The sequence below is a fragment of the Heteronotia binoei genome, chromosome 6 (genome assembly GCF_032191835.1).
Source record: "Heteronotia binoei isolate CCM8104 ecotype False Entrance Well chromosome 6, APGP_CSIRO_Hbin_v1, whole genome shotgun sequence".
Classification (NCBI taxonomy): domain Eukaryota; kingdom Metazoa; phylum Chordata; class Lepidosauria; order Squamata; family Gekkonidae; genus Heteronotia; species Heteronotia binoei.
In genome coordinates, this window is record NC_083228.1 from 102827576 (window position 1) to 102852680 (window position 25105).

The 25105-nt window shown below is 42.6% G+C and overlaps 1 protein-coding gene across 1 annotated transcript in view; it reads right to left on the reverse strand.

Moving 5' to 3' along the window:
* Positions 1 to 8195: 8195 nt before the first annotated feature.
* Positions 8196 to 25105, reverse strand: part of SLC16A14 (solute carrier family 16 member 14) — a 30315-nt gene continuing 13405 nt past the window's right edge. Inside the window, exons 3-5 of the mRNA XM_060242282.1 lie at positions 24043 to 24186; positions 10132 to 11118; positions 8196 to 8897 (exon numbers count right to left, since the gene is read on the reverse strand). Coding sequence (XP_060098265.1) covers positions 8746 to 8897; positions 10132 to 11118; positions 24043 to 24186 — 1283 coding nt within the window. The 3' untranslated portion in view covers positions 8196 to 8745. The remainder of the gene's footprint in view (positions 8898 to 10131; positions 11119 to 24042; positions 24187 to 25105) is intronic.

Below are 25105 nucleotides of genomic sequence, written 5' to 3' on the forward strand. Positions count from 1 at the left end.
AGAAAAAAGGTTGATTTGGATTCTGCTACTATTGTATCTGTGTTTAATATGTATATAAGAACCATACCATTTTATACATGGAAATAATTATGATAGCTAAAGGATATGAAAAATATTTTGGTCTCGAAGACTCTTCTATTGCCCTGGCATGAGAATTTAGATACCGTATACCCAGGAGTTATACAGTTACCACAAATACTGCTGCAACTGGTTTGGTCTGTTGCCAAATTTCCTACATAGGAATGGCAAGCCTGTTGTGCTTCCTGCTGTTACCAAGAACTGCCACAATGGTTTATTTGAATTATTTAAGAATTTTTGCCCCAATTTTCTCCCCAAAGAGACTCAAGTAACTTAAATTTTAAATAAAAACCTACATAAATAACCCCATGTTAATAAATAAATATGAGGTAGGGTTGCAAAGTCCAATTAAAGAAAAATCTGGGGACTTTGGGGGTGGAGCCAGGAGACATTGGGGGTGGAGCCAGGAACAAGGATGTGACAAGCATAATTGAACTCCAAGGGAGTTCTGGCCATCACATTTAAAGGGACAGCACGCCTTTTTAAATGTCTTTCTTCCATAGGAAATAATTAAGGATAGGGGCACCATCTTTTGGGGCTCATAGAATTGGACCCTCTGGTCCAATATTTTTGAAACTTGGGGGTATTTTGGGGAGAGGCACTAGCTGCTATACTAAAAATCTGGTGCCTCTACCTCAAAAAATAGCCCCCCCAGAGCCCCCAATACTCATGGATTAATTCCCTATTATTCTCTATGGGAATCGTTCTCCATAGGGAATAATAGAGTGCCTAGTAGACATTTCCCTCCCCCCCACACACTTTCTAAAGGGGGGGAGGGCCTCCATACCAGGGAATCCCCCCTCTCTGCCCCCTCCCTGCCCCCTCCCTCTCTCTCACACACACACAAATACTTACCGTACTTGGTCTTCCAGCAGAATTTGCTCGCTGTGAAAGCGAGAGCAAGGCTGCACAGGAAAAGAAAGGGAGGGGCCATTCCTGTTTCCTGTGCAGCCTTAAAGGGACACATTTTAAAAATGGATCCCAAGCTGTAAAACAACATGATGCCTACAGGTATGTTCTCTCTCCCCCCGCCCCCAGATTTTTTAAGAGCGGGGAAGGAGGCTGAAAATTCAGGGGTCCCCGCCAGGGCGGGAGGGTTGGGAAGCCTAATATGAGGGCCAGCATGGGGTGGTGGCAAAAGTGTCATACTAGAATCTGAGAAATCCAGGTCCAAATTCCCACTCATGCCATGGAAGCTTGCTTGGGTGACTAGTCACATGCTTTCAGTTTAACTTACCTTCCAGTGTTGGTATAAGGATAAAATGGAGGAGGAGAGAATGAGGTAAGTCTCTTTGGGTTCTCATTGGGGTGGAAGGTGGGATAGTCAACAAGCAAACAAAATCTGTAAACAGCAAACTACATCTTGGGCCAGTCTTGGATTCATTGGCTGGCTTAGCACAGACTGGGAGCCATGGGCCAAGAGCCCTTTGGCTTGCACCTCTGGCCACATGCAAAGTTTATAAAGTACTTGAAACAGGAAAAGAGTGAATCCTCAACAAGCTGTTTCAGCTGCTGTAAATCATCCCCTTCTTCTTCCTTGCCCTGCTTCCACCAGTTATAATATCATCCATATAGCTCAGCACAGTAAGTATTTATAAGCAGAATATGAGCAACAACAACAGCAAAAGCCCACACGCAGTCTGTCACTGAGAACTGATATAATCTTCCTAGTTTATATGCACTTCAGTACATTTTCCCAAGATCCCCATACTACACATATGTATGTAAACAGGAGCTTGTCTTGTAATGTAGTACTCTGATAAAACTACAAAAAGATTCGGATAGGAACACTCAAGTGTAGGAGGACATTATTACGAACCACGGTTCATGCAGTTTAATTGACTATTTGATTCCAGACTCTATTTAAGATGCTAGCTTTTACTTATAAAGCCTTTGGGGACTCACATTTCTAAAGAGCCATCTCTGCCCTTACATGTTAGGGTTGCTATGTGCCTGCTGGCACTCCAAGAGCTGGCAGGAGAAAGAAAAAAATTGCTGTCAGCAATGGCATATCACAGCTGGGAAAACCCAGACATTGTGTCATGACTCAAGCAATCACTGAAAACCCTATGATAAATCCAATGTTTGGGGCAATTCCTAGAGATGATTGTTGTCACTTCTGGGGGAGAGGGAAAACCAGGTTACCACAGAATTTTCTAAAGAGGTGTGATATCACAGGTTTTCCCAGAACTGACATCATGCCATTCCTGCCCCAAACCATCCCCATATGCCCACCCCACCTGCCATGCTCCTCCTAACAGGTTCTCCTTCTGGTTTCCTCTCATAAGGAAATATGACTGGCATTGGCCCATTCTAGGATATTATCAGTTACTGCTTCAATTTTCTGGAATGGTTCACCACTGGAAATTAAAAATAACCTTCTTTGGTAGTTATGAGAAGAGAGTACATTACAATTTGTCCAAAGCAGTCTTCTGTTGATTTGGGAGGGTCTGGAAGAGATTGTTTGAAGATAATACATTGTGACTCTATTTAAGTCATATGATAATTTTTTGTGAACTGCCTTGGGGAAACTCAATCTATAAATATTATTACAGGTACTTACCTGTCTAGCAATTCTCCTTAAGTGGCTCTACTTGCACCACACACATAATGTATGACACATTCTGTGAATTGGTCCATATGCATGTAAGCCTAGTATATATTTCCTCTTTTTATTTGAGCAGACAGAACTACAAATTGGAACTGCTTGTGTGTAGGCCTTCATTTACAGTGACCATGTCATGGCTTAGGATCACTCAATGGTTCTAAAATTACGTGGCCTTTCTTATGGATTGTCAGGCACTTAGAATATGCAAAGTTCCAGGGAGAGGTAGAACCCTGACGGTGATGCCTTTTGCCCCAGCTGCATCCTGGGTGAATACTCCCTAGTGTCAGTCTCTTACTGTTCTATCAGCCCTGAGGAGTACACATCCTGTTCTATGACTTTTTGAATGTCAGCGTTGGAGCTAAGTATTCCAATCCACAGGTGTACACTCTGTAGCAAAGATATACACTCTAAGTCTATAGCAAAGGAGCAATACTCCCAGTTATTTGTGCAAGCACCAGTTGTTTCCAACTCTGGGGTGACATTGCATCACAATGTTTTCATGGCAGACTTTTTATAGGGTGGTTTGCCATTGCCTTTCCCAGTTATCTACCCTTTACCCCGAGCAAACTGGGTACTCATTTTACTGACCTCAGAAGGATGGAAGACTGAGTCAACCTTGAGCCAGCTACCTGAACCCAGCTTCCGCTGGGATTGAACTCAGGTCATGAGCAGAGCTTGGACTGCAGTACTACAGCTTACTACCCTGTGCCACAAGGCTTGATTACATTTCTCTGCATTCCTTCTTAAAAAAAGCCCTGTTCTTAGGTATGTTCTCATCCCAAGGAGAAACAAGTCAATGGTGGGGAATTGGAGAGCAAAAGCTGGCAGGAAAGGTCACCCCAGTAACTCTGTGGACACAAAGATACCACCCCAAGGGCAATCAGGTGGGACTTTGGAAACACAGAGCTGGCAGGGAAGGTGACCCCAGGATGTCTTTAGACACACAATTGCCACTCCAAAGACAAGCGGGTGGGGGGGGGGGTTGAAATGAACAGCTGGCAGTCTAGGGAAGTCACCCCAGTATCTCTGGATGCACAGATCACCCCCCCCAAAGTAGAACAAAATGGGGGGGAGTTGAAATGGAGAATTGGCATCAAAGGGAAGGCACCCCAGTAACTCTGGGAAAAGTCCCCCAAGGCAGGCTGGGTGCAGAGAAGCAGGCTGACAAGCAGACTCCAAGAAAAAGCAGGTAAGGGAGGTGGGGAGGTTTCAAATGAAGAAGAGCAAAGTCAGTGGGCACCAAAGCAAAGGCAAACACAGATCACCCCAAAACAAAAAAGCAGCCTAGTGTGTGGGGAGCAGGTAATATGGCAGAGTTGAAGTCCCCTCCCCCACAATAATCCCAGAGATAAGTCCCTCCACTGCAAGTGGGGAATATAATAAAAGGGAAAGGGAAACTCCCAAGAAAGCTGGCAGAGGCAAACTCCTGCTAAAACAAAATGTTTGTTATGTAAAAGAGGAATTCGGTCTAGATTTTCCCACCCTTTGCACCAAATAAACAAAAACTTAATCTTGACACAGGAGAACCCAGGGCAAAGCTATGCCCCCTAACCCCTGACTCAGTAGGCTAGCTAAACAATCCCCCCCATACACACACAATAGCAAAGTTTTCAAGTACGAATACACCCACTCCATCCCAAACCGCAACACCCCACCAACAAGGGAACGTGTGCTTGTCCAATGCTTATATACATCATCCCCTCCCATTGTGAGCAATGGGAAGTCTGTTATTGGCAGGCAACATCACTGTCAAGCTTTGAGAGTCCCTATTTATGTTTTCAAGGCTGGAAAACATTCACGACCCGTTATTGGGCATTTTCATGCCAGGCTTCGTTGTAGGATTTAACTTTCCAAGCAGCTCTAAGGCACGCCCAAAAGCTTGGAGATTTTTTTCCAACAAATACATGGGTGACAAACCTCAGCTTGGGAGCCTCAAGCTGGGAAAAGTTGTTTGGATTTTGGCTCATCACCCAATTCATGCCCATCCCTAAACAGTACCTTTTGTGGTTTACTACAAAGGTCTCTCTCCCTTTCACTCTCTGCCACATCCTAGATCAGCTGTAATTTTTGGCAATATCAACAACTGCCTGTACATAAGCATTTTCTGTTGTTGTCTCTACTTTATGTAACGGCCTGCCTAATGATGTTAGGAAGGCTGCCACTCCCCTGGCTTTCCACAGACTTTGCTAACATGAATTACTCTGGAAGTCATTCTTACGCAGGTAATACTGATGAACTGTAACAAAATGGTTCAGAAAGATGTTCTAATAAAGGGTCAGCACTGTGGGCTATCCAGGGGTGGCCAACGGTACCTCTCCAGATGTTTTTTGCCTACAACTCCCATCAGCCCCAGCCATTGGCCATGCTGGCTGGGGCTGATGGGAGTTGTAGGCAAAAAAACATCTGGAGAGCTACCGTTGGCCATCCCTGGACTATGCCACTAAGTATAGTAAATCCTATCTGTGTAGTTCTACTGTGTACTTTCTGCATTGCTTAATATGTCCTATTAATGCTTATGTGTTGTTTCAGTTCTAAATTTCTGCTTGGTTTCAAATTTCCATAACTAAAATCCTATTGCACTGTCTGTCTACTGGGTGTCTCATCTTCTTGTTTGTATTGACTTGCACTGTGAGTCTCAGTGAGAAAGGTAGACTAAATAACAAAAATAAAGGCATGCCAAAGTTCAAAAGTAAGAGATAAACTGTTTTACCTCCAAAATTATGTCCCCACTCTGCCACTATGTGAAGATCACTGGCTGGCTAAATGACTGAAAAAAACTATTTTGTATTTTCCACCATGTTCTCAGATATTAAAAGTAATGCACAATTCTTTTTAGTTCTATGTCTTATGGTGTTGCAGGTAGTTTTATTTTAAAAATACACAGTATGGGAAAACCATGTTCATTTTACACAATGTCCTGCTCTCACATTGTTACAAAATAAGTTACAACTGTTGCCTTTCACATAAATTTCAGTCAAGACTCAATACTGTGTTTCATGAAGTTGCTTCTGACACAAAATTACAAGCCTTTTAACAATTTCACTCAGTATTTTCTAGTCCTATCCCTGAGAAACTGGCTCCTGGTAGTTACATAATGAATTTTTTAAAAGATATTGAAAGAACAAAACCATTTAAAACTACACACAAATGGTAAGGCAATCAAGAATTTAAAAATATATCTCTCCAAGCATTTATTAGGTTAAAAACACCTTGAGAGAATCTTAAATTACATATCTCAGAGGCAGTAGATTGTACATATTTTAAAAAGATGTAGCCTTTGACTGAAAATCAGAGTGTTTATTTAAAGAATTGCTTAATACATGGATAAAATGTTTATATCCAGAAGTAAAATGCCGCGCACTAAGAGGCCAAATAACATGTAATAAAAACACTTGTATGTAAAATCCCAAAGGCAGCTGCTTCCAAGTAAAGAAGCTGTCAGGAGCAAGTGGCTGATTTGCGGCAAACAAGACAGGTGAGGAAGCTTAACTCTTTCCCTTCCTGACATTTTCCTGCTTGAACTCTTCCCTCCCCCAGTCACTGTTGTGTCCAAAATATGTTTGCAAGGTAGTTCTACAAGTGTTTAATAAGGCTTGGAAAGAGTTTCAGCAGAAAAGTATTCCATGAGGAAAAGATTAAGGGAATCAGGAGAGGGAGGCTGGGAAAATCTCTCCCAACTGAGTGAGACCTGTGCTGAGCTTCTGTCCCCTCCTTTGTTACAGGTATTTAAGCTTAGGCATCGCCAAGGGCATGAGCCTTTGGAGTGAGTCATGGAACTCTTGGTCCTGGACTTGCAGTCTGTTACCTTGAGCATATCAGAAGATCCAGAACTATTCCACACATGAAGTTGCCTTAAACTGAATCAAATCTATCAAGGTCAGTATTGTCTACTCTGACAGGCATCAGCCCTCTCAAGTCTCAGGTTGAGATCACCTACTGCCTGATCCTTTTAACTGGAGATGCCAGGGACTGAACCTTCTGCATGAAAGCAGACACTCTACCACTGAATGGCCTCCTCCCCATGTGGTGGGAGCATTGCACTGTTTATATGCTCTGCTTTGTTCAAATTGTAATTTTGGACAGGGCTTTTTGGGTAGCAAAAGCCCAGCAGGAACTCATTTGCATATAAGGCCACACCCCCAATGCCAAGCCAGCTAGAACTGTGTTCCTGTGCATTTCTGCTCAGAAAAAGCCCTGATTTTGAATTTATTTTATAAGTTACTTTGAGTCCCCACTGGGGAGAAAAATGGAATAGAAACACTTAAGCACACCTATTGCTACTTTAAACGCCCATTTGTAAAGTTTGCTTTGCTTAGAAGAAAAAGGCTTCAGGGTTTCATCATATGTGTTTGAGTGTAATGTATAGGTTGGCCTTTAGCATAATGCATTTTCAACTACTCATCAGCACCAATCCTACCCACATATAACACAACCTTGAAAAAAATCAGCCCTTAGAACTCGGTCTTGCTTCTGCTGCACAATGATAGCATGGAATAGACTTAGGCACTGGTAGAGCACTGGCACAAACACAGATCTTGATGCCAATGTTGGAAGTCGGCTTTGCCACCCACCCAGCTGCATAATCTCAGCTGCTGATACTGCTTCTATACTGGTGACCGCTTCATGGTGTAGAACCAATATTGGTAGTGGGAGACTGGTAAAACCCTATGGCTGTATTCTTATGGCCCTGTCCACTGTCCCTTTCTGTTATCAGATGGCTGAATAGTTCTGCCATGCTTGCCTAGAATGGAATACTGACACAAGCTGAGATTGTTAAAAACTACTAGAGAAGAGATGATCAGGCACAGCTTCAGGGAGAGATGACCCTGATATCATACTGCTCCCAGGCTATTTTTGTAGCAGGAACTCCTTTGCTCTTATTACAGGCCTAACTGTAAGCTCTTGGAGAATTGGCTACATCAGGGGTGTGTGGCCTTATATGCAAACGAGTTCCTGCTACAAAAAAAGCCCTGTGCTCTATCTCTGTGCTAGTTCTACTGAAGGGTGATTGTCATCAGATTTAAAAGGCACAACTCCTCTAAGCCAAAGTAAACAAAGACGGTTGACAGTTCTTCTAAGTGTCATTCTAATATAATAATAAGCAACTGCAAAACAAGGGGGAAATAACTACCTCTGCATGAAAGGCAACTGTGAACCACTGCTGGATTAACAATGACAACATGCCCTGTATTCACTGAATCTAAGCATCTCTCAGCTTGACTTCGCGAACGAAGATTTAAGAAGGGTGCAGTAGTCCACGTCTGATCTAAGCATACCTATTTAATAAATTAACAGTGTCATCCAAAACAGAGGCACACCCTTATAAGTCTATTAAAATTGGTGGGTTGTGCCAACAGGAAATTATCCCGATGTGGCTACTGACCTTTTTATCTCATTAATCATGTTTTTCCTCCTCACTTGTAACCATTTAAAGCTTTTTTGTCAGTATGATATTTGTCTCCCAATTGCTATCAGCAGGAATTTCAAGTATCTTGTGTGGAACAAATCGTTACACAGCAGACCAAATGATTTATTTCATAATTAAACTTTCAAAATGATTGCACTACTAGGAACCCTTTAAGGAAGAAGTAAATTGTGCATTTGCATACTTAGTTGACACAGAAGGGAAGTTGTTTTCTGTTCAACAAATGACAAAACGACCAATAATAATTTCTTATGATACCAATGATTTCTAACGGGACCAGTTCTTCTCTTTTCCTGTTAGTGTACAGCAGGAACAACTGTATACTGTTGAGATATAACTGGGTCAAATCTGTGAGTTACAAAAGGAAGAATTAATTTTTCAGCTGTTGATCAATTCACATCCATTTTATGGGCACTGGGCCATTCTGCTTTCAAGTGGATTATTTTATGTATGGCAAGAAAAGCATTAATTAAAGGCTTTTCTCATGATTCACTGATAGTGGCAGTGTTAACTTTATTCAGTGTCCACCATGGTGCTTTTCAGTCCATTTGGTCCCATCAGAGAAACTGTTTGGTATTTTAGAAAGCAAAATGAAGAAAAGAAATTCCCTTTAAAAACACACAGCAAACTGTGTTTATACTTTTCCATTTTCAATGCTTTTTTCTGTTGCTGTCTTTTTCTTTCCAATACAAGGTTGGATGAATAATGAGAGGATTCCCACCATGTAAAGCAAACCACATATGTAGAAGGAATAGTCATATTTTTTGGTGAGGTCATAAATCCAGCCTGCAAAATAAGAAGAACGCAGTTATCAATATAAGGTAGAGTCAACAGATCAATGAAAACTACAGAACATTACTTGATCTACTCTTAGGGAGATTTATTGTTGGCATCATTATTTGTTGTTGATTCTCATGGATCTATCTATAACCTTTAATAACCGTCACCCTTCTGGATCATTTGAGTGACCAGGTAGTTGAGGGCTCTTTATGGTGTTGGTTCTGCTCTTCCCAGTATGATACAGGACTCTTTGGATGGGAACTCATATGTGGGTTATTCCAAGGATTGATACTGTACACTACCTCCATCTCTGCATCCCTATATTTATTTATTTACAAAATTTCTATGCCACTTTTCCTTGTTGCTCAAAGCAATTTATAAAAAAACAAAGTTGCCAAGAAACCTGACATTAAAACACAGTTAAACACTATTAAAATTAAGTCAGGATAAAGCCTGCCTAAACAGTACAGGCTTACACTGACACTTAAGCTGGATGAGGCAGCCCTTCAATTGGCAGCCTATTCTATAAGGATGGGACTTTCACAGGAAACATTCTTGTCCTGGTGTTGATAGATCTCACCTCCTTTAAAGAAGGAAAAGAGAGCAAACCTTATGGTCCATCTGGGCCAAGGTATGAGGGACCCAAACCATAATGGTCAAAGCCAGCACTGTGAATTGGAGTTAGATGTAAACAAGTAGCCTGTGTAGCTACTATAATACTAATATCATGGGGTAGTTACATTAATACTCATTAATATTACACATTCTGGATCAGTTGCAGCTTTCCAGTTGTCTTCAGAGATTATTCCACATAGAGCACATTGCAATAATCTAGTCTTGATGTGACAGTAGCATGAATCAGATTAGCTAGATCAGCTATGTCCAAAAAATGGGTGAGTTTTCCTGGTCACCGTAAGTGAATAAAGGGCAAATGAGGAAGTATTACATTTATTTATCTGTAATCTGAAATGATCCACCAGTTCTACTGATGCTGCCTCAGTTCCATTACCTGATCTGAAGCCAAATTGAAATGCAACGAGTTTACATCTCATCCAGGAATACCTGGAGTTACTGTACCCCCTTTTTGTTTATTCAGGCCACAGATGTCTAGAAATACATAATTTTTTCTATCTCTGCTTCAATTCTAAATTGTATTATTCCTTGTACTGTTTTGTACCCCACCTTGTTCTTGAAAAGTGAGTAAAAAAGACCTCCTGAATAAGCAAAGCACTATATTTACCTGCAAACGGTGGTCCAAGCAGTGCTGATATCCCGTTGGCACAAATTATGATTCCATAGGCATTTGCAAGCTGCTTAATCCCTACTAAATCTTCAGTGACAACTGGCATGAGGGAAAAATATCCACTGGAAAATCCTATTAGGGCACAGATCACAGCCAGTCCAACATAGGTATGCATTAATGGCAAAATAAGAATGCAGGTGACAAGGGTAAAGTTAGCTGCTATGAAGACATTCCAAGCGCTGATACAGGGTGAATCAGAGATGATTCCAAGGATAACCTTCCCAAAAATATGAACAATGGCAATAATTGAGGTCAAGGGAAAGATGTCATTCTTTGCAGACAGGTTATACTGTTTGACTATTTCTGGAAGGTGAATAAAGGGGATAACAAAGGTACTGTATGCAAACAAAGCCCAAAATACAAAGGCTGCAAACATTCCGTTGGTGAAGAGGGAAGCAGCTCCAAAGTAACTACCATACCAGGTCTGAAAGCCCTTCTGGACTGTAACAGTCAGTTGGCTCACTGTCTTCAAAATGCAAAGGACATAGGCGTTCCTCCCTAGTTGGGCTGCACCTTTGCTTTCTGAGGCAGGAAGACTCCCAGGCTTATGATCCTTGCTTTGTCTGTCTTTTTCTTCTTCACATAAGACACCGTTGCAAGTCAGTGTTTCTGCTGAGTTGGACAGCTCTTTCAAGTGACTTTGAGTTTTGCTGCTGTTTCTCTCCTTTTCAGCGCTTTCTTCCTTGTAATAAATTGGTCGCATGAGCGCTCCACAAACACACAGGTTCAGACAGACTGCACCCTGGATGAACATTGCATCTCGCCAGCCAAACTCCATACAAAGGTATTTCAGCAAAACTGTCATCAGGAAAGCACCAAACCCTGTCCCAGTTGTACTGAGTCCCTGAGCGAGGGCTCTTCTTTTCTGAAAGTATTCTCCCACCATGACCACAGCAGGCAGGTACACCATTCCACTCCCAATACCTGTAACATAAAGATTCTGAAATGATCTAGAAAATTATCTTCACTACAATCCTTACCAAGCAGATGAACTAACATAAAACTAAAGACAGTATGACATCATGTAAGGATGGGGTGTCATGAGTATGCTAGCAGATTGTTGTTGTGCATGGCTTTGTGCTATCACAAGAATCAGATGTAGGACATGAAGATAGTTTGAAACAGTGAGAGTGGTAACCAGGGCTTTTTTTGAGGAGGAATGCAGCTCCAGCTGGCTTGGTGTCAGTGGGTGTGGCCTAATACATAAATGAGCTCCTGCTGGGCTTTTTCTTAAAAAAAAAAAAAAAAAAAGCCCTGATGGTAACAATACATCCTAAACAACTAACTGGGTGATCGAGTGATCTAGAGAACCAGGGGGGGGGGGGGTTTAAGCAGGAATGCACAGGAATGCAGTTCTGGCTGGCTTAATGTCAGAGGGTGTGGCCTAATATGTAAATGAATTCCTGTTGGTCTTTTTCTACAAAAAAGCCCTATGTGAAACAATTGTGACATCAGGGGATGTGGCCTAATGTGCAAATGAGTTCCTGCTGGGCTTTTTCTACCCAAAAAGCCCTGTAGAGAAAGGTGAATGGAATGAGTTCATGGAATGTATTTTGGGGGGCAGCTGATCCATTAGGGCAAAGGGGACAGTGCCCACCAAGCTCAGCTTCTTGCTGCTTGCCAGAAAGTGATACTGCACTTAACTGAGTGATTGTCTGGTAACACAAGGGACACATGGTGTTCCTCTTGGCCCCATACAGCTTCATTGTCTGGCCTAAGTCTAGGGGTCAAAGTAAATGAGATATCAGATTGCTGACTTTTCAAGAACAATGCTAATAACATGGTGGGGGAAAGGATTTACTAAGATCAGTGGTGTAGGACTGAGGAATATGTGGTTAATCCTCACTGCAAATGAAGAAGGAAAAATGAAATGGTGCAAAGAGGAAAGAATCTTTAATAATTATACAACCCCTATGTGTTCCATGCACAGCTTTGTCAGGGGAAATCTTTCACTTGAAGTGTATGTGTGGGGACAATACTAAAAAGAATCTGAAAGATTCCTGCTGACAAAACTATATGCAAAAAGCACAGATTGTACAATTATTTTCCCTTTGCACCATTTCATTTTTTTCCCTTCTTCATTTGCCTTGGTGCAGCCCCCTTTCATCAAACTAATCCTTTCTTCAGTCATTCCCCAGACCTAAATCACATACGCACAAAGAGCTGGCATTTGCCATAGAAAGGAGAAATCTGTGGGCATAGCACTCACATCACATGGAGCCATTTCAGAGGTGATTTACATCAGGGAAATGCTGCAGGGCAGAAAATTAATTTCCCTTCCCTAATGCCATGGCACCATTGTGACACACACTTCCAGTTGATACCACTATTTTTAAATGAAATGAGAGGTTCCAATTGTGATATCAAGGAGACTATGGGAGCAATAGTATGCAGGTCTACTCAGAAGTCTCATTTTATTCAGTATGGCTTGCTCCTAGGAAAGTTTACTTACAAACTTTAGTCAATGAGCAACTCACTACTGGGAAGATCATACTGCCTGTAACCTCCTCACCTGTCTACCTAACACCTGCCTTACTTTCTCCCTCCTAGACCTTCTATGCCCTGCCTTCTGCTCTTTTGTCTTCCTAACTCTGAGTTACACCCCAATGAATAATGTATTAAAAGATTTAGCTGCAAGGTGAGCTATGTTGAGGTTTAATCTAGCTCACTAAAGTTCAGGTGTTATTACTTATGTATTCATTTCTTTTTTTTCCTGGAAAAAGGGGTGCTGGAACTCTCAAGAAGGAAATGAAGAAGAAATACACGGGTGCCCCTCATGAACTTTAATCATTTTTTGATAAATTTGTTGCCACAAAGAGATTCCAGAACTCCATTCCACGCATTCCCCCAGAAAAAAGCCCTGGTTTTAAGTCTCGTACACTCAGCCATACTTAGCTACTAAGGCAAGTTACAATGAAAGCAAGACAATTACAGTAGTGACAACTATAGCACATAAAATCAGTAACAATACTAAAACTTTAAAAAGACCTTTAAAAACAGCAGCAGTGTAGCCCTGATCTGGAAAGCCCAGGCAAGTCAAGTTTCATCAGATCTTGGATCCTGGAAGCTAAGCAGGATCAACTCTGGCAAGTACTTGGATGTGAGCCCTCCTTGGTGTACCAGAGCTGGACACCCTCCATGTCCCAGTAGGAGTCAGCCACCAGAGGTCACCATGACTTCTAGGTGTGCGCGCGCACACAAATACAAAAATACAGGAAAAAACCCAGCAGCAACAAATAATTTTAATTTTGAGAAAGGAGCAGAACACTAAAAATACTTCACAGAAGCGCAGTACAACATTTAAAGCACACTCACATACGCTGTGTGTATTCCAGCCACTGTCAGAATAGGAATGTAAGCAGTAAGTATCTAATATACCTAAGATCAAGCCCCTATACCTATGACTTACGGACAATTTTCTTTGGTTTGTCATGCCATTTGGGTTTCATGAGTGATTAACAGGTTATGTCTATGACGAGAAAGACCAAGTGTAGTACAATTTTCAAATCCAGAACTGGAAGGACTCTAAAATGAACACCAAAGAATTATTGCAGGAACCATGTTTGGTGTAGTGGTTAAGTGCACGGACTCTAATATGGGAGAACTGGGTTTAATTCCCCACTAACTCTACTTGCAGCTGCTGGAATGGCCTTGGGTCAGCCATAGCTCTCACAGCCCTGTCCTTGAAAGGGCAGCCTCTGTGAGAGCTCTCTCAGCCCTACCTACCTCACAAGGTGTGTGTTGTGAGGGAGGGAGGTAAAGGAGATTGTAAGCCACTCTGAGATTCAGGCTGAAGGATAGGGTATAAATCCAATATCTTCTTGTTCTTCTACAAGTTACTGATATATTTTCTGCTGCAGCAAAGGGATTTATTATACATAAAAGAAGAATGGTAGAGATGATATATCACCAACTCTTCGAATGTACACAACTACATGGCCGACTTGGTTAGCCCCAAAGAAATTGCTCTTTTTTTCTGAGATGACAGCTGGAACTGTTCTGTTTTTGTTCATGCTCAAACAATGCTCTGTGAGTTAATTGACTTAAATGGGTGTAACAAAAATGCAGTTTGGTCTTGTGTCAATACTATTACATCATTTGCGGAAAGAAGAAAACACTTTAAGATTAATGGACCATTTATTTTCTGCCTCAGAATGTGTTAGCTATTTTGTCACCATTCTGAAATACTTTTCCTAGAGGTTTTTCTCATTCCAGGAGGAAAAAGAAAACAAGACAAAGATTCTGCCTCTTATTCCAATAGGTATTGAAGTGGCTTTAGAAAGAGAGAAAGCAAGTAGTGGTTGTGGGCAGGCCTTAACATGAGGTAGAGGGAGGCAGCTACCTTAGATGTCTTTTCCATGCTATTAAACAGAGCAAATTACTACTAGTTTCATTTGTTTTTGTGCTGCAGATGGCCATTTGGATATTTCCCGTTATGGTGCGAAATCAGCTTGGACTTGCCCTTCTGCAGCCTACCAGTAACTGATAATTTTGCTGCTGCTGCTGCTGCTGATCAGGGATTTTTTTAATAGCAGGAACGCAGAAGAACACAGTTCTGGCTGGCTTGGCATCAGGGGGTGTGGCCCAATAGGCAAATGAGTTCCTGCTCAATTATTATCTACCAAAAAAGGCCCAGTGGGAACTCATTTGCATATTAGGTCACGCTCCCTGATTTCACCATTGTTTCACACAGGGCTTTTTTGTATAAAAAGTCCTGTGTGAGACAATGGTGATGCCAGGGGGTGTGGCCTAATATGCAAATGAGTTCCTGCTGGGCTTTTTCTACAAAAAAGCCCTGATAATAATGATTAATAATTTCCACTCCCATAATTAGTTCTACATACAGCAAAACATACAGTTTCCTTTTTTACTATAGCTGAGCATAAAGGACTGCCTGCATATGTCTGTAGAGCAACAGTTAGCAACGATAATTTCTTGATGTACATTGTGACGGGTCAGGAACTTAGCCTGAGTAGCTGGGGAACAGGTTTGTAATAATAGTAATACTTTTTATTTGTATCCCGCCCTCCCCGCCAGGGCAGGCTCAGGGCGGCTCACAACATACGAATGTAATATACAATAAAACCATACATAGTATGGTTGGAATGTTGCCCGAACAACAAAAAAGTATCCATTTGAGGTTTGCTTAGGAGAAAATCACCTCAGGATTTTTGTCTTAGCCATCTATTTTCTGCCTCAGAATTAGGCTTCCCAACCCTCCCGCCCTGGTGGGGGACCCCAGGATTTCCAGCCTCTTCCCCCGCTCCCCAAAAAAATGGAAGCGGGGGGAGGGTGTAATGGCGCCAAGGAGCGTGGCCCGGTGAGTGGCAGGGGCCACGCTCCAGCGGCATTTGTCCTGGGCTGACCGCCCTCTGGCCACTTTTGGCCTTGCTCCCTCGGCGAAGGAGAACCAGTTGTCTTTTTCGGGTCCTCTTCTGGCTTGGCTTCCGGTCCGCGGTGTTTCTGGCCCGACCTGCTACAGCCTGGGGATGTTGCGGCGGGCCTTGAGGTGGTTGTGGGGGGAGCTGCGCAGGCAGGCGCTGCCGGAGGCTGTGGAGGAAGAGCAGCAGCAGCTGCTCCCGGTGCGGTCTGGGCAGGGTGGAGCGAGCGGCAGGCGGAGGAAGCCCCGGCAAGAGGCGGCAGGGCGCGTCGCCAACCTCTTCGAGCTGGTGAGAGGCCCGGGAGGGCTCGGCGTTGCTTGCGCTGCTTCCTTCCCTTCGGCAGCTCCCGCGGGGAGGAGGGGGCGTCTGGGCTGGGCTCCGAGCTAGGGTTGCCAAGTCCAATTCAAATATCTGGGGACTTTGGGGGTGGAGCCAGGAGTTCAGTTATGCTTGTCACACCCTTGATCCTGGCTCGGCCCCTAACGTCTCCTGGCTCCACCCCCAAAGTCTCCTGGCTCCACCCCCAAAGTCCCCAGATATTTCTTGCATTGGACTTGGCAACCCTACTCAGAATGTGTTAGCTATTTTGTCACCATTCTGAAATACTTTTCCTAGAGGTTTTTCTCATTCCAGGAGGAAAAAGAAAACAAGACAAAGATTCTGCCTCTTATTCTAATAGGTATTGAAGTGGCTTTAGAAAGAGAGAAAGCAAGTAGTGGTTGTGAGCATTTCACCAATAAAAGAGCTTCATATACTGGTGGAAGGCTCACTGTGCCAGAGGAAGATGCTGCCATCAGTGGAACTAACGGCTAGGATCTAATCCTAAGGCTGCAGTCCTGTACTTAGTATGTGAAACTATTTTTTTTTTTTTAATGAGAAGAGGCACAGGACTGAGCTTTCATTCTTTATTATACTTCTTTAGGTTCTAAGTTACTTTAGCTTTCCATCTACAGGGCAAATTCTGCTATATTGTTTTCATGCTTTTTCAATTAAGAGATACTGCCCAGGGTTGCACAGCACAATAGGGTTGCCAGGTCCCACATGGCAACCAGCAGCGATAGGTGGAGGACTTACCAGGAACTGGAGGGAGACTCAGTCGATGTTGAAGCGACATGTCTAAGTTACTTCCAATGTGACCCAGAAGTGATGTCATCACACAGCACCATCAGGGCAACACTCTGGTATTTGAGCAAAAACTCTTTGGTAAATTTGGCTTCTACCATAGAGCTTTTGCTCAAATATCAGAGCATTATGCTGATAGCACAACACATTGGGAGTGATTTAGGCACATCAGTGCAACATCAACTGGGCCTTGCTCTTTTTCTGAGTAAGCCTCTGTTATGTCTCTTCAATAAAGCCTCCACATCAGTCTTCAAGTTTGTTTTATTATCTCCAAGTCAGTCAACACACACAACATAAAACCATGTCCTACAGTTGCAAGGTTCACTCCCTACTTCCTATCTTAAGTTATATATAACCCTCTTAAAGGGACATACACCACATCTCCCCCTTTGTCAATTCATAACATAGTCCTTCATCCAAACAGGTGGTCGTCTTGTTTTTCTCATCCTCTCCGTTGTTGCAGCTGGCAGTGCCTCTTGAGACGGTAATGGTTGTGGTACTAGTGTCTCTTGAGGTATATCTAAGAGTTCCAGCTGATCCCTTGAATTAGTCCCCTCACAAACAGGACCAGCCTCATTTTGAATCCCTGGTAACAAAGGAGAGTCGTCTAATTCAAAACTCCTTCCACTAGAATGTGCAGATACCAAATGAGACGCATTCCATACTCCCCATCTGTTAATTTATAGGTATATGGTCCTCTCCTCTCAATAACTTCGAGGGGTAAGGTGAACCAACATTCCCCCTTTCGTAAAATTCCTGGTCTCCTTACTCTAACAAAAGAGCCACACTCAAACTTAACATCCTTAGCACCTCTACGTCTATCTGTATATGCCCTATATTTTTCTTGCTCCTGATTCACTTTTTTCCTCAGTTCTGAATCTGACACAACATCAGTCCTTGCCTTTAAAATCCCAGTGACATTTAACTTAGTACGCATCTCCCTCCCATGCAACAATTCTGCTGGCGATCTTTGTGTTGTGGCATGCCTTGTTGCCCTATATACTTGTAAAAAATCGGTTGTAAAGGTAACACATGCCTTTCCTTCCAATTTAGCTGTTTGCAATCTATCTTTCAAACTTCTTTTAAATCATTCAATCTCTCCATTGCGGGTAAGACCTCCTGCGTATAATATTTCGCTCCGCAAGGAATGTTTCAAATTCCCCAGAAGTAAATTGGGTGCCATTATCAGAGATCAACTCCTTAGGGTCCCCTTCCCTACTGAAAACTACCACCAAAAACTTAATCACAGCAGCTGACATGGCCTGTGATGTAAATGCTATCTCTGGCCACTTACTAAAATAGTCTATCAGTGTAACAGCATAGCGACATTCAATAGGGGCAGTATCAAAAGGTCCCACAATGTCAATAACAACTTTTTCCCAAGCAGAATGTGGGAATGCAATCCGCTGTAATGGTGCGGGATGTGTAACCACTGTCTTATCATGTAACTGGCAGGTGACACAAGCCTTAATGGCTGCCTCCACTTGTGAATCCATCCCAGGCCACCAATACAAATCACGCAATCGTTGTTTTGTGTGTACAGTTCCTTGATGTGTATCATGAGCAAGAGCTACAAATGTAGGTTGCAATTCTTCTGGGACAAGCAACTGATGTGTACCTCGTAAAATACATCCATTTTGTAATGAGAGTTCAACACGTACTGTAAAATAAGGCAACAGTTCTAACTTCATTCCCTTTTCCTTACTAGGTCATTTATTCATCAAAAATCCGCTTAGTTTCTGCTGAACTGGGCATGCCAAGCATGCAGCTTGAAATTTCTCTTGTGTGACTGCAACCGGAATGCCTGAAAGCAGTGCAACTACTTCTACATCCTCTTTTGGCAATGCACGTGAGTGTCACGAGCTGGGGCCAGGCCAGGCGAAGTCCAGGGGCAGTCCAAGGTCTGTAGCTGGTGAGCAAAGAGGGTTCAAAGCGCCAAAACCAAATCACAGTCCAGGTATCGTAGGTCAGAGGTTCAGAAGCCGAAGTCAGAGGGTTCAGAAGTCAAAGCCAAAGTCAAGGGGTCCAGAAGCCAAAGTCAGAAGCCAAAGTGGATGCTAGAACATCAGGTAAGTGACTAGTTGCTTCCACAAAGCCTTCTCCCAAAGCCCACAGCTATATAGCCCTCTGCTGTCTGTTGCCCATTTGGACTAATTGCTGACTCAGAGGGCGGCCAGGATCCTGCTGAGACTCAAGCATCCTCACTCCTAGAGGGGCCAGGATCCTTTTAGAACTCAGGGCTCAGGGAGCGTCTTGCTCTTGAGCATGCCGCCCTCCTCCGATCCCTGAGGTCCTGACGAAGGTGGTCATGCACACGAGCCACCCAAGAGGGCGAGGCAGGGGGGCTTGGATCTTCTCCAGTAGGAGGCAGGGGCACTGGTGCAGGTGGCAGGGGCACAGTTTCTTCTGCAGGCTCAGCTTCTTCTGCAGGGTCCCCAGCACCCATGTGCTGGGGGCAGTGAGGATGGCAAGGGAAGCCGCAACAAACAATCAGCTGTTACATTTTTTGCTCTTTGTTTATATTCCATTTCATAACTAAAACAAAGCAGTCGTGCTGACCACCTAGCAATTCGATTTCCTGCTCTTCCCAATCCTTTTGATGTCAACAGTGTTATCGAGGCTATGGTCAGTGTGTAATTTAAATTGATGACCCCACAGATAAGTTCTCCACTTTTCTGTGGCCCAAACACATGCAAGAGCCTCCTTTTCGGCCACAGAATACTTTTTTTCAGCCTCAGTCATTGTTCTTGATGCAAACGCAACTGTCTTTTCTACCTTGCCTTCGTGGAGCTGAGTCAAAACAGCTCCCAGACCATATTCAGAAGCATCAGTTGTTACAATTATAGGCAGAGATGGATCAAACAACGCCAAAGCTGGGTGATGATCAAATCTTTTACAGTCTCAAAACTAGCCTGAGCTGCAGATGAGCTTATCAAGGCTGTACTTCCACGCAACAGTTCTCTCAATGGCTCAGTAACTGAAGCATAATTAGGGATAAACTTTGCATGCCATGAAGTCAGCCCCAAAAAAGAATGCAACTTTTGTAGATTAGTTGGAGGTGGTGCCTGCATAATTGCTTCAACATGATCTACATCAGGTTTCAACCCCTCTGCTGAAACACTATGTCCCAAAAAAGGAAGTTCCACCTGCCTAAGTTTACATTTCTCCATATTAAGTTCCAGCCCAGCTGAACTAATACGCCTTAATACTGACTGTAAATTTCTCTCATGTTCTTCCGGGATCTTTCCAAATATAATAATATCATCTAAATAGCACTGCACCCCATTCTGCCCCTTAAGTATTAAAGACATCATCTTTTGAAAAGCAGCAGGGGCCGAAGCCAATCCATATGGAACACGCTTAAATCTAAACAATCCATCATGTGTAATAAATGCTGTAAGATCTCTGCTTTCTCTATGCAACATAACTTAGTGGTATGCACTCTGCAAATCCAAGGTGGAAAACATCTTAGCTCCTGCCAATTCAGAACACTTCTTTATATGTGGCAATGGATGACTATCAATCACCACAGCCTTATTAGGTTCTCTCAGATCTACACAAAGATGTATACTTCCGTCTTTCTTTCTTACCACCACTATGGGTGAGACCCATTCTGATGAGTCCACATCCTCAATAATATCCTTCTCTATCAATTTCTTAAGCTCTTCTGACACAGCATCTCTCACAGCAAATGGCAATCGTTGTAACTTCTGTTGCACAGGGATCACATTAGACCTCACTTTTACTTTATGGACAAATCCCTTTGCACACCCAATCTCCTGTACCAAGGTATCCCCCCTTACAGAAGTATTCCCCCTCTGTATAGACTCAGCCTCCAGTTGTGGAGCCACAACACAGCCATCCACTACCATCAGCTTTAAGGTAGCAAACAAGTCCCTGGCAAGAATAGGGGTACCATTAGGCACAACATAAAATTCTGTAGGTGCACAACTTGCACCACAATTCACTTCAGCAGAGAGGCAACCACATAAAGGTATTTGGTTCTTTAAATAACAAACCAGTTGTAATTTTGGTTCCACTAATGGTACACTCCCAAAATATTGCAAATACAATGCCTCAGATAGTATAGAGACTGCTGATCCAGTGTCTAACATCAACTAGTCTGTTTAATCAGCTGTCATACATCATTCAGAACAAAGGTTGGGGAGGGACGGTGGCTCAGTGGCAGAGCATCTGCTTGGGAAGCAGAAGGTCCCAGGTTCAATCCCTGGCATCTCCAAAAAAGGGTCCAGGCAAATAGGTGTGAAAAACCTCAGCTTGAGACCCTGGAGAGCCGCTGCCAGTCTGAGAAGACAATACTGACTTTGATGGACCAAAGGTCTGATTCGGTATAAGGCTCGGTATAAGGCAGCTTCATATGTTCATGTTCAACTCAATTTCATGACTCTCCCCCAAGGGACTAACAGTTATCTTAACCGTACACATAATTCTTTTTGCCTCAGAGATACTTCTGTTCCCATTTACGTTCAAAACATTTACATCAGGTACTTGGATTGCATGCACCTGATGATTATTCTGGCAGCTATAACAAGTCTTAAAAAAATGTCCAATTTTTTTGCAGTGACTACATTGTACTCCTTTTGTAGGGCACTTAAGGTCATTTGCCAGGTGTTTTATAGGGCCACAATGGAAACATGTTTTTATTGGCATTCTGTGTCTCTGATTTCCTGACTTTCCAACCTGTTCCTTCAGTTCTTTTACACAGTCTTGACTTTGTCTTGGCACTTTCTGCAACAGTTCCACTTCTTTTATTCCATCTCCAGTGCCCAAACTTATCATCTTAATTTCATTCAAAGCTGCTTCAGTTTGGGTTGCTATTGCTATAGCTTTATCCAAAGAAAGTTCTGGTTCTAAAAGAAGCCGCTCCCTTATGCGAGGTACAGCTATCTTTTCAACCAGCTGGTCTCTGATCATCTCATCAGCCAACACTCCAAACTCACAGGGGCCAATTAAGTCTCTCAAAGCTGCAATGTATTGTAACGTTGAGTCCCCCGGTTTCTGTTTACGCTGACAAAATTTACAATGATTAGCAACCACATTAACCTTGGGCACAAAAAACTCCTTCAATGCAGTAAGAGCCGTCTCATATTTATCATCCACAAGAGGGAGTGTATAAAAAATACGTTGTCCTTCTACTCCTAGGGAGTGGATAAGCAATGCAAGTTTACATTCTTCAGACACCGCAGTGTCAATAATTGCAAGCAGGTAACTGTCAAACATGCGGATCCATGAGGTGAAAATAATTGGAGGCTCACCTGGATTTTGCAAAAAAGGTACCAGTGGATTCAGAGGCAAAAATGCCATCCCTCTTTCATCATCAATTTGTTATGTCTCTTCAATAAAGCCTCCACATCAGTCTTCAAGTTTGTTTTGTTATCTCCAAGTCAGTCAACACACACAACATAAAACTATATCCTACAGCTGCAAGGTTCACTCCCTACTTCCTATCTTAACGTATATATAACCCTCTTAAAGGGACATACACCACAGCCTCCCCTCCCACTGGCCAACTTACTGGCAGCAGGGTGGTGGGGACCCTGCCTCCATTAGAGAGGGAGGGTCTGACAACTCTATATTACAAGCTTTAATTAAACTGAGATTTCTGCATGAATATGGCTGGTTGACATGTCTGCATGAATACTTACTCTTTTTTTACATACAGAATTTGATTCAGGATTCCTAGTTTTAAAAATTCAAGTTCCTCATGATATGAGTGCTGGGACCCTGGTAAATCAGATTATTCCCTGACATGCCAGGTTTCTATACCTGGAATAAAATGTGGTTTAGAATTCTGGTTTGTGGGAAATATACAAGCTCCACTTTCTCAGGCAGCTGCATTGGTGTGTCATGGGGAAAATGGAATTTGATCGGTTCCAGACTCCTTAACTGTGCTCCATGCAAGGAGACAGGAAAGAAAAGCAAGGGGCAAGAATTGTTCATGTGCAATTTCAGCTTAAGTGGAGCTTGCAGTGAACTCAAAACACAGCCTGAGCAAGTTTTTACTGCTTGAAACTTATGAAGTGGCTAGTCTGTTTAATCAGCTGTCATACCTCATTCAGAACAAAGGTTGTTTGCTATTTAAAAAAAAAGACTATCAGTACAGTACATAAAGCCAGTTAAGGAAGTGCATATCAAGTATTATTAGATACTTTGTCCTGAATCAATCTGGGGGAAATTGTTCCGAAAGATCAACAATGCGAAGGCCAAGTTGCTCTGAAAAGACATACTACCTTATACAACCCCCCCAAAAAAGGCTATTTAGCTTAAGACTGTACACCATAATTTGTACATCCATTAGAATGTTTTCTGAAGTTAATACCAAGGAAAGGAAAGGTCCCCTGTGCAAGCACCAGTCGTTTCCGACTCTGGGGTGACATCGCTTCATGACGTTTTCACGGCAGACGTTTTACAGGGTGGTTTGCCATTGCCTTCCCCAGTCATGTACACTTTCCTCCCAGCAAGCTGGATACTCATTTTACCGACCTCAGAAGGATGGAAGGCTGAGTCAACCTGGAGCTGGCTACCTGAATCCAGCTTCCGCAGGAATCGAACTCAGGTCGTGAGCAGAGAGTTCAGATCACAGTACAGCCATGTATATTGTGGACAGTACACTATGGACAGTTGTACAGGCATGTCATCAGAAATCAAAGTTCAGCTACACTGGGATTATTTAACAATCCATTTTAGTGCAATCCTGAACAGAGTTATACCTTTCCAAGCCTATTGACTTGAATAGAATTGAAGGGTGTAACTCCACTTAGATTTGCACTGTCCACTGTATCTTTGGAAACAATACAAATGCATTTTCCAGACATGTACCTTTAGATCACCACTGGACAGCATGAAAGATCACAAAGGAATAACAGAAACAGCCAAAAAATGACAGCAAAAAAATGATATTTCCAATTTCAGGAGAAAGACACTGTTGTAAGAATAAGTACAAGAGATCTGACAGCACTTGGGAAACTGTTCAGTTCCTAAAAAGATGTGCAAATTATGTTAATTATATGCAACATTTCAATTAGCTGTAATTATCTATCTAATCTGAAATACTTCATCTGTAATTTCTAACTATATTGCACTCGTACACTTCAAACACATACATAGATCCTGCAAGCACAAGAATCACCATTCATTTCAATAGAGGCGGCAACTTCTCACTTGTAACTATGTACAAAACTGTCCTCCACTCAAATGAATTTTAAAACCCTTACAGTTGGGAAGGTACAAACCTAGAGGTGTCTTCTGAGCACCCAAGAGTGGTGGATAAAGATGATAATCTAATTCTGATCTATAGGAACATTCCAAAATAAACAACACTTACCAGCTGTAACTCCAAATGTAATAAATAGGTAATGTACATTTGAGGCATAGGAACTTAATATCCATCCAAGGGCATTCAAGAGTCCTCCAATTATTGCAGTCTTCCGGCATCCACAGGTGTTAATGAATAAACCAATAAAAGGCCCTATGAAAGACATGAAGAACAGTTTGTTTCCCACTCAGGATTTCCATCTCATGAATGATCAGCAGCAACTGGCAATCTATCTTATGTCATTTCCTTCTTCCATAACCCCACAATCATTTTCTATGAAGCAGCTTTCCACGGGCACAACAGAAGCTCTTCATCACCTGTATTTCTGATGTCCAGAAATATTCCTACACCATATACAGTACACACATTCCAAGCCCTTGTGAAGTCTGGAGGAACACACATGAAGCTACTTAACATTGACTCGAGAGTGTTGGTCTATCAAAGACCGTCTTGTCTACTCTGGCTGGCAGTGACACTCCAAAGTCTCAGGAGGCAGTCTTTTGTATCACTTACTATCTGGTGTGGTTTTCATTTAATTTAAAATTGAGGTGCCAGGGATTGGACATGGGAGCTTCTGCATGCAAAGCAGATGCTCTTTCACTGAGCCATGCACCCACATCAAATACCTCCTTCTGACACTGCCCATGTGCCAATGACGCTCACAACAATGAAGCTACCACCTACCTGGTAAAGCCCAAGACACTATTACAGAAACTGCAGTATGATAAATTCCAGTTTTTGTAACAATACTGTTCCCATAGACGATGCTTCCTTCCACATAAATACACAGCAGCAGTTATAAAGTGGCATGGAATAACAGTGAGAATGGAGCTCTTTCTGTGTTTTTAGGTGAAATAATATAGAAGCAAAGAAATAAAACAAACCCTTTTTCGTGTTGTTTTGGTTTAAAGGAAGAAACTTTTTGTAGCATCCAATAGGAATGTTATTGGTTCATCTTGCATTAGGAGAAATTAGGACTGGGGAAAAGGCACACAGAAATCATGTGGGATAATTCCGTAATTCATCTGTTGTATCAGAAAAAGTTGTGGTCTGGGAGAAAAACTGAAAAGCT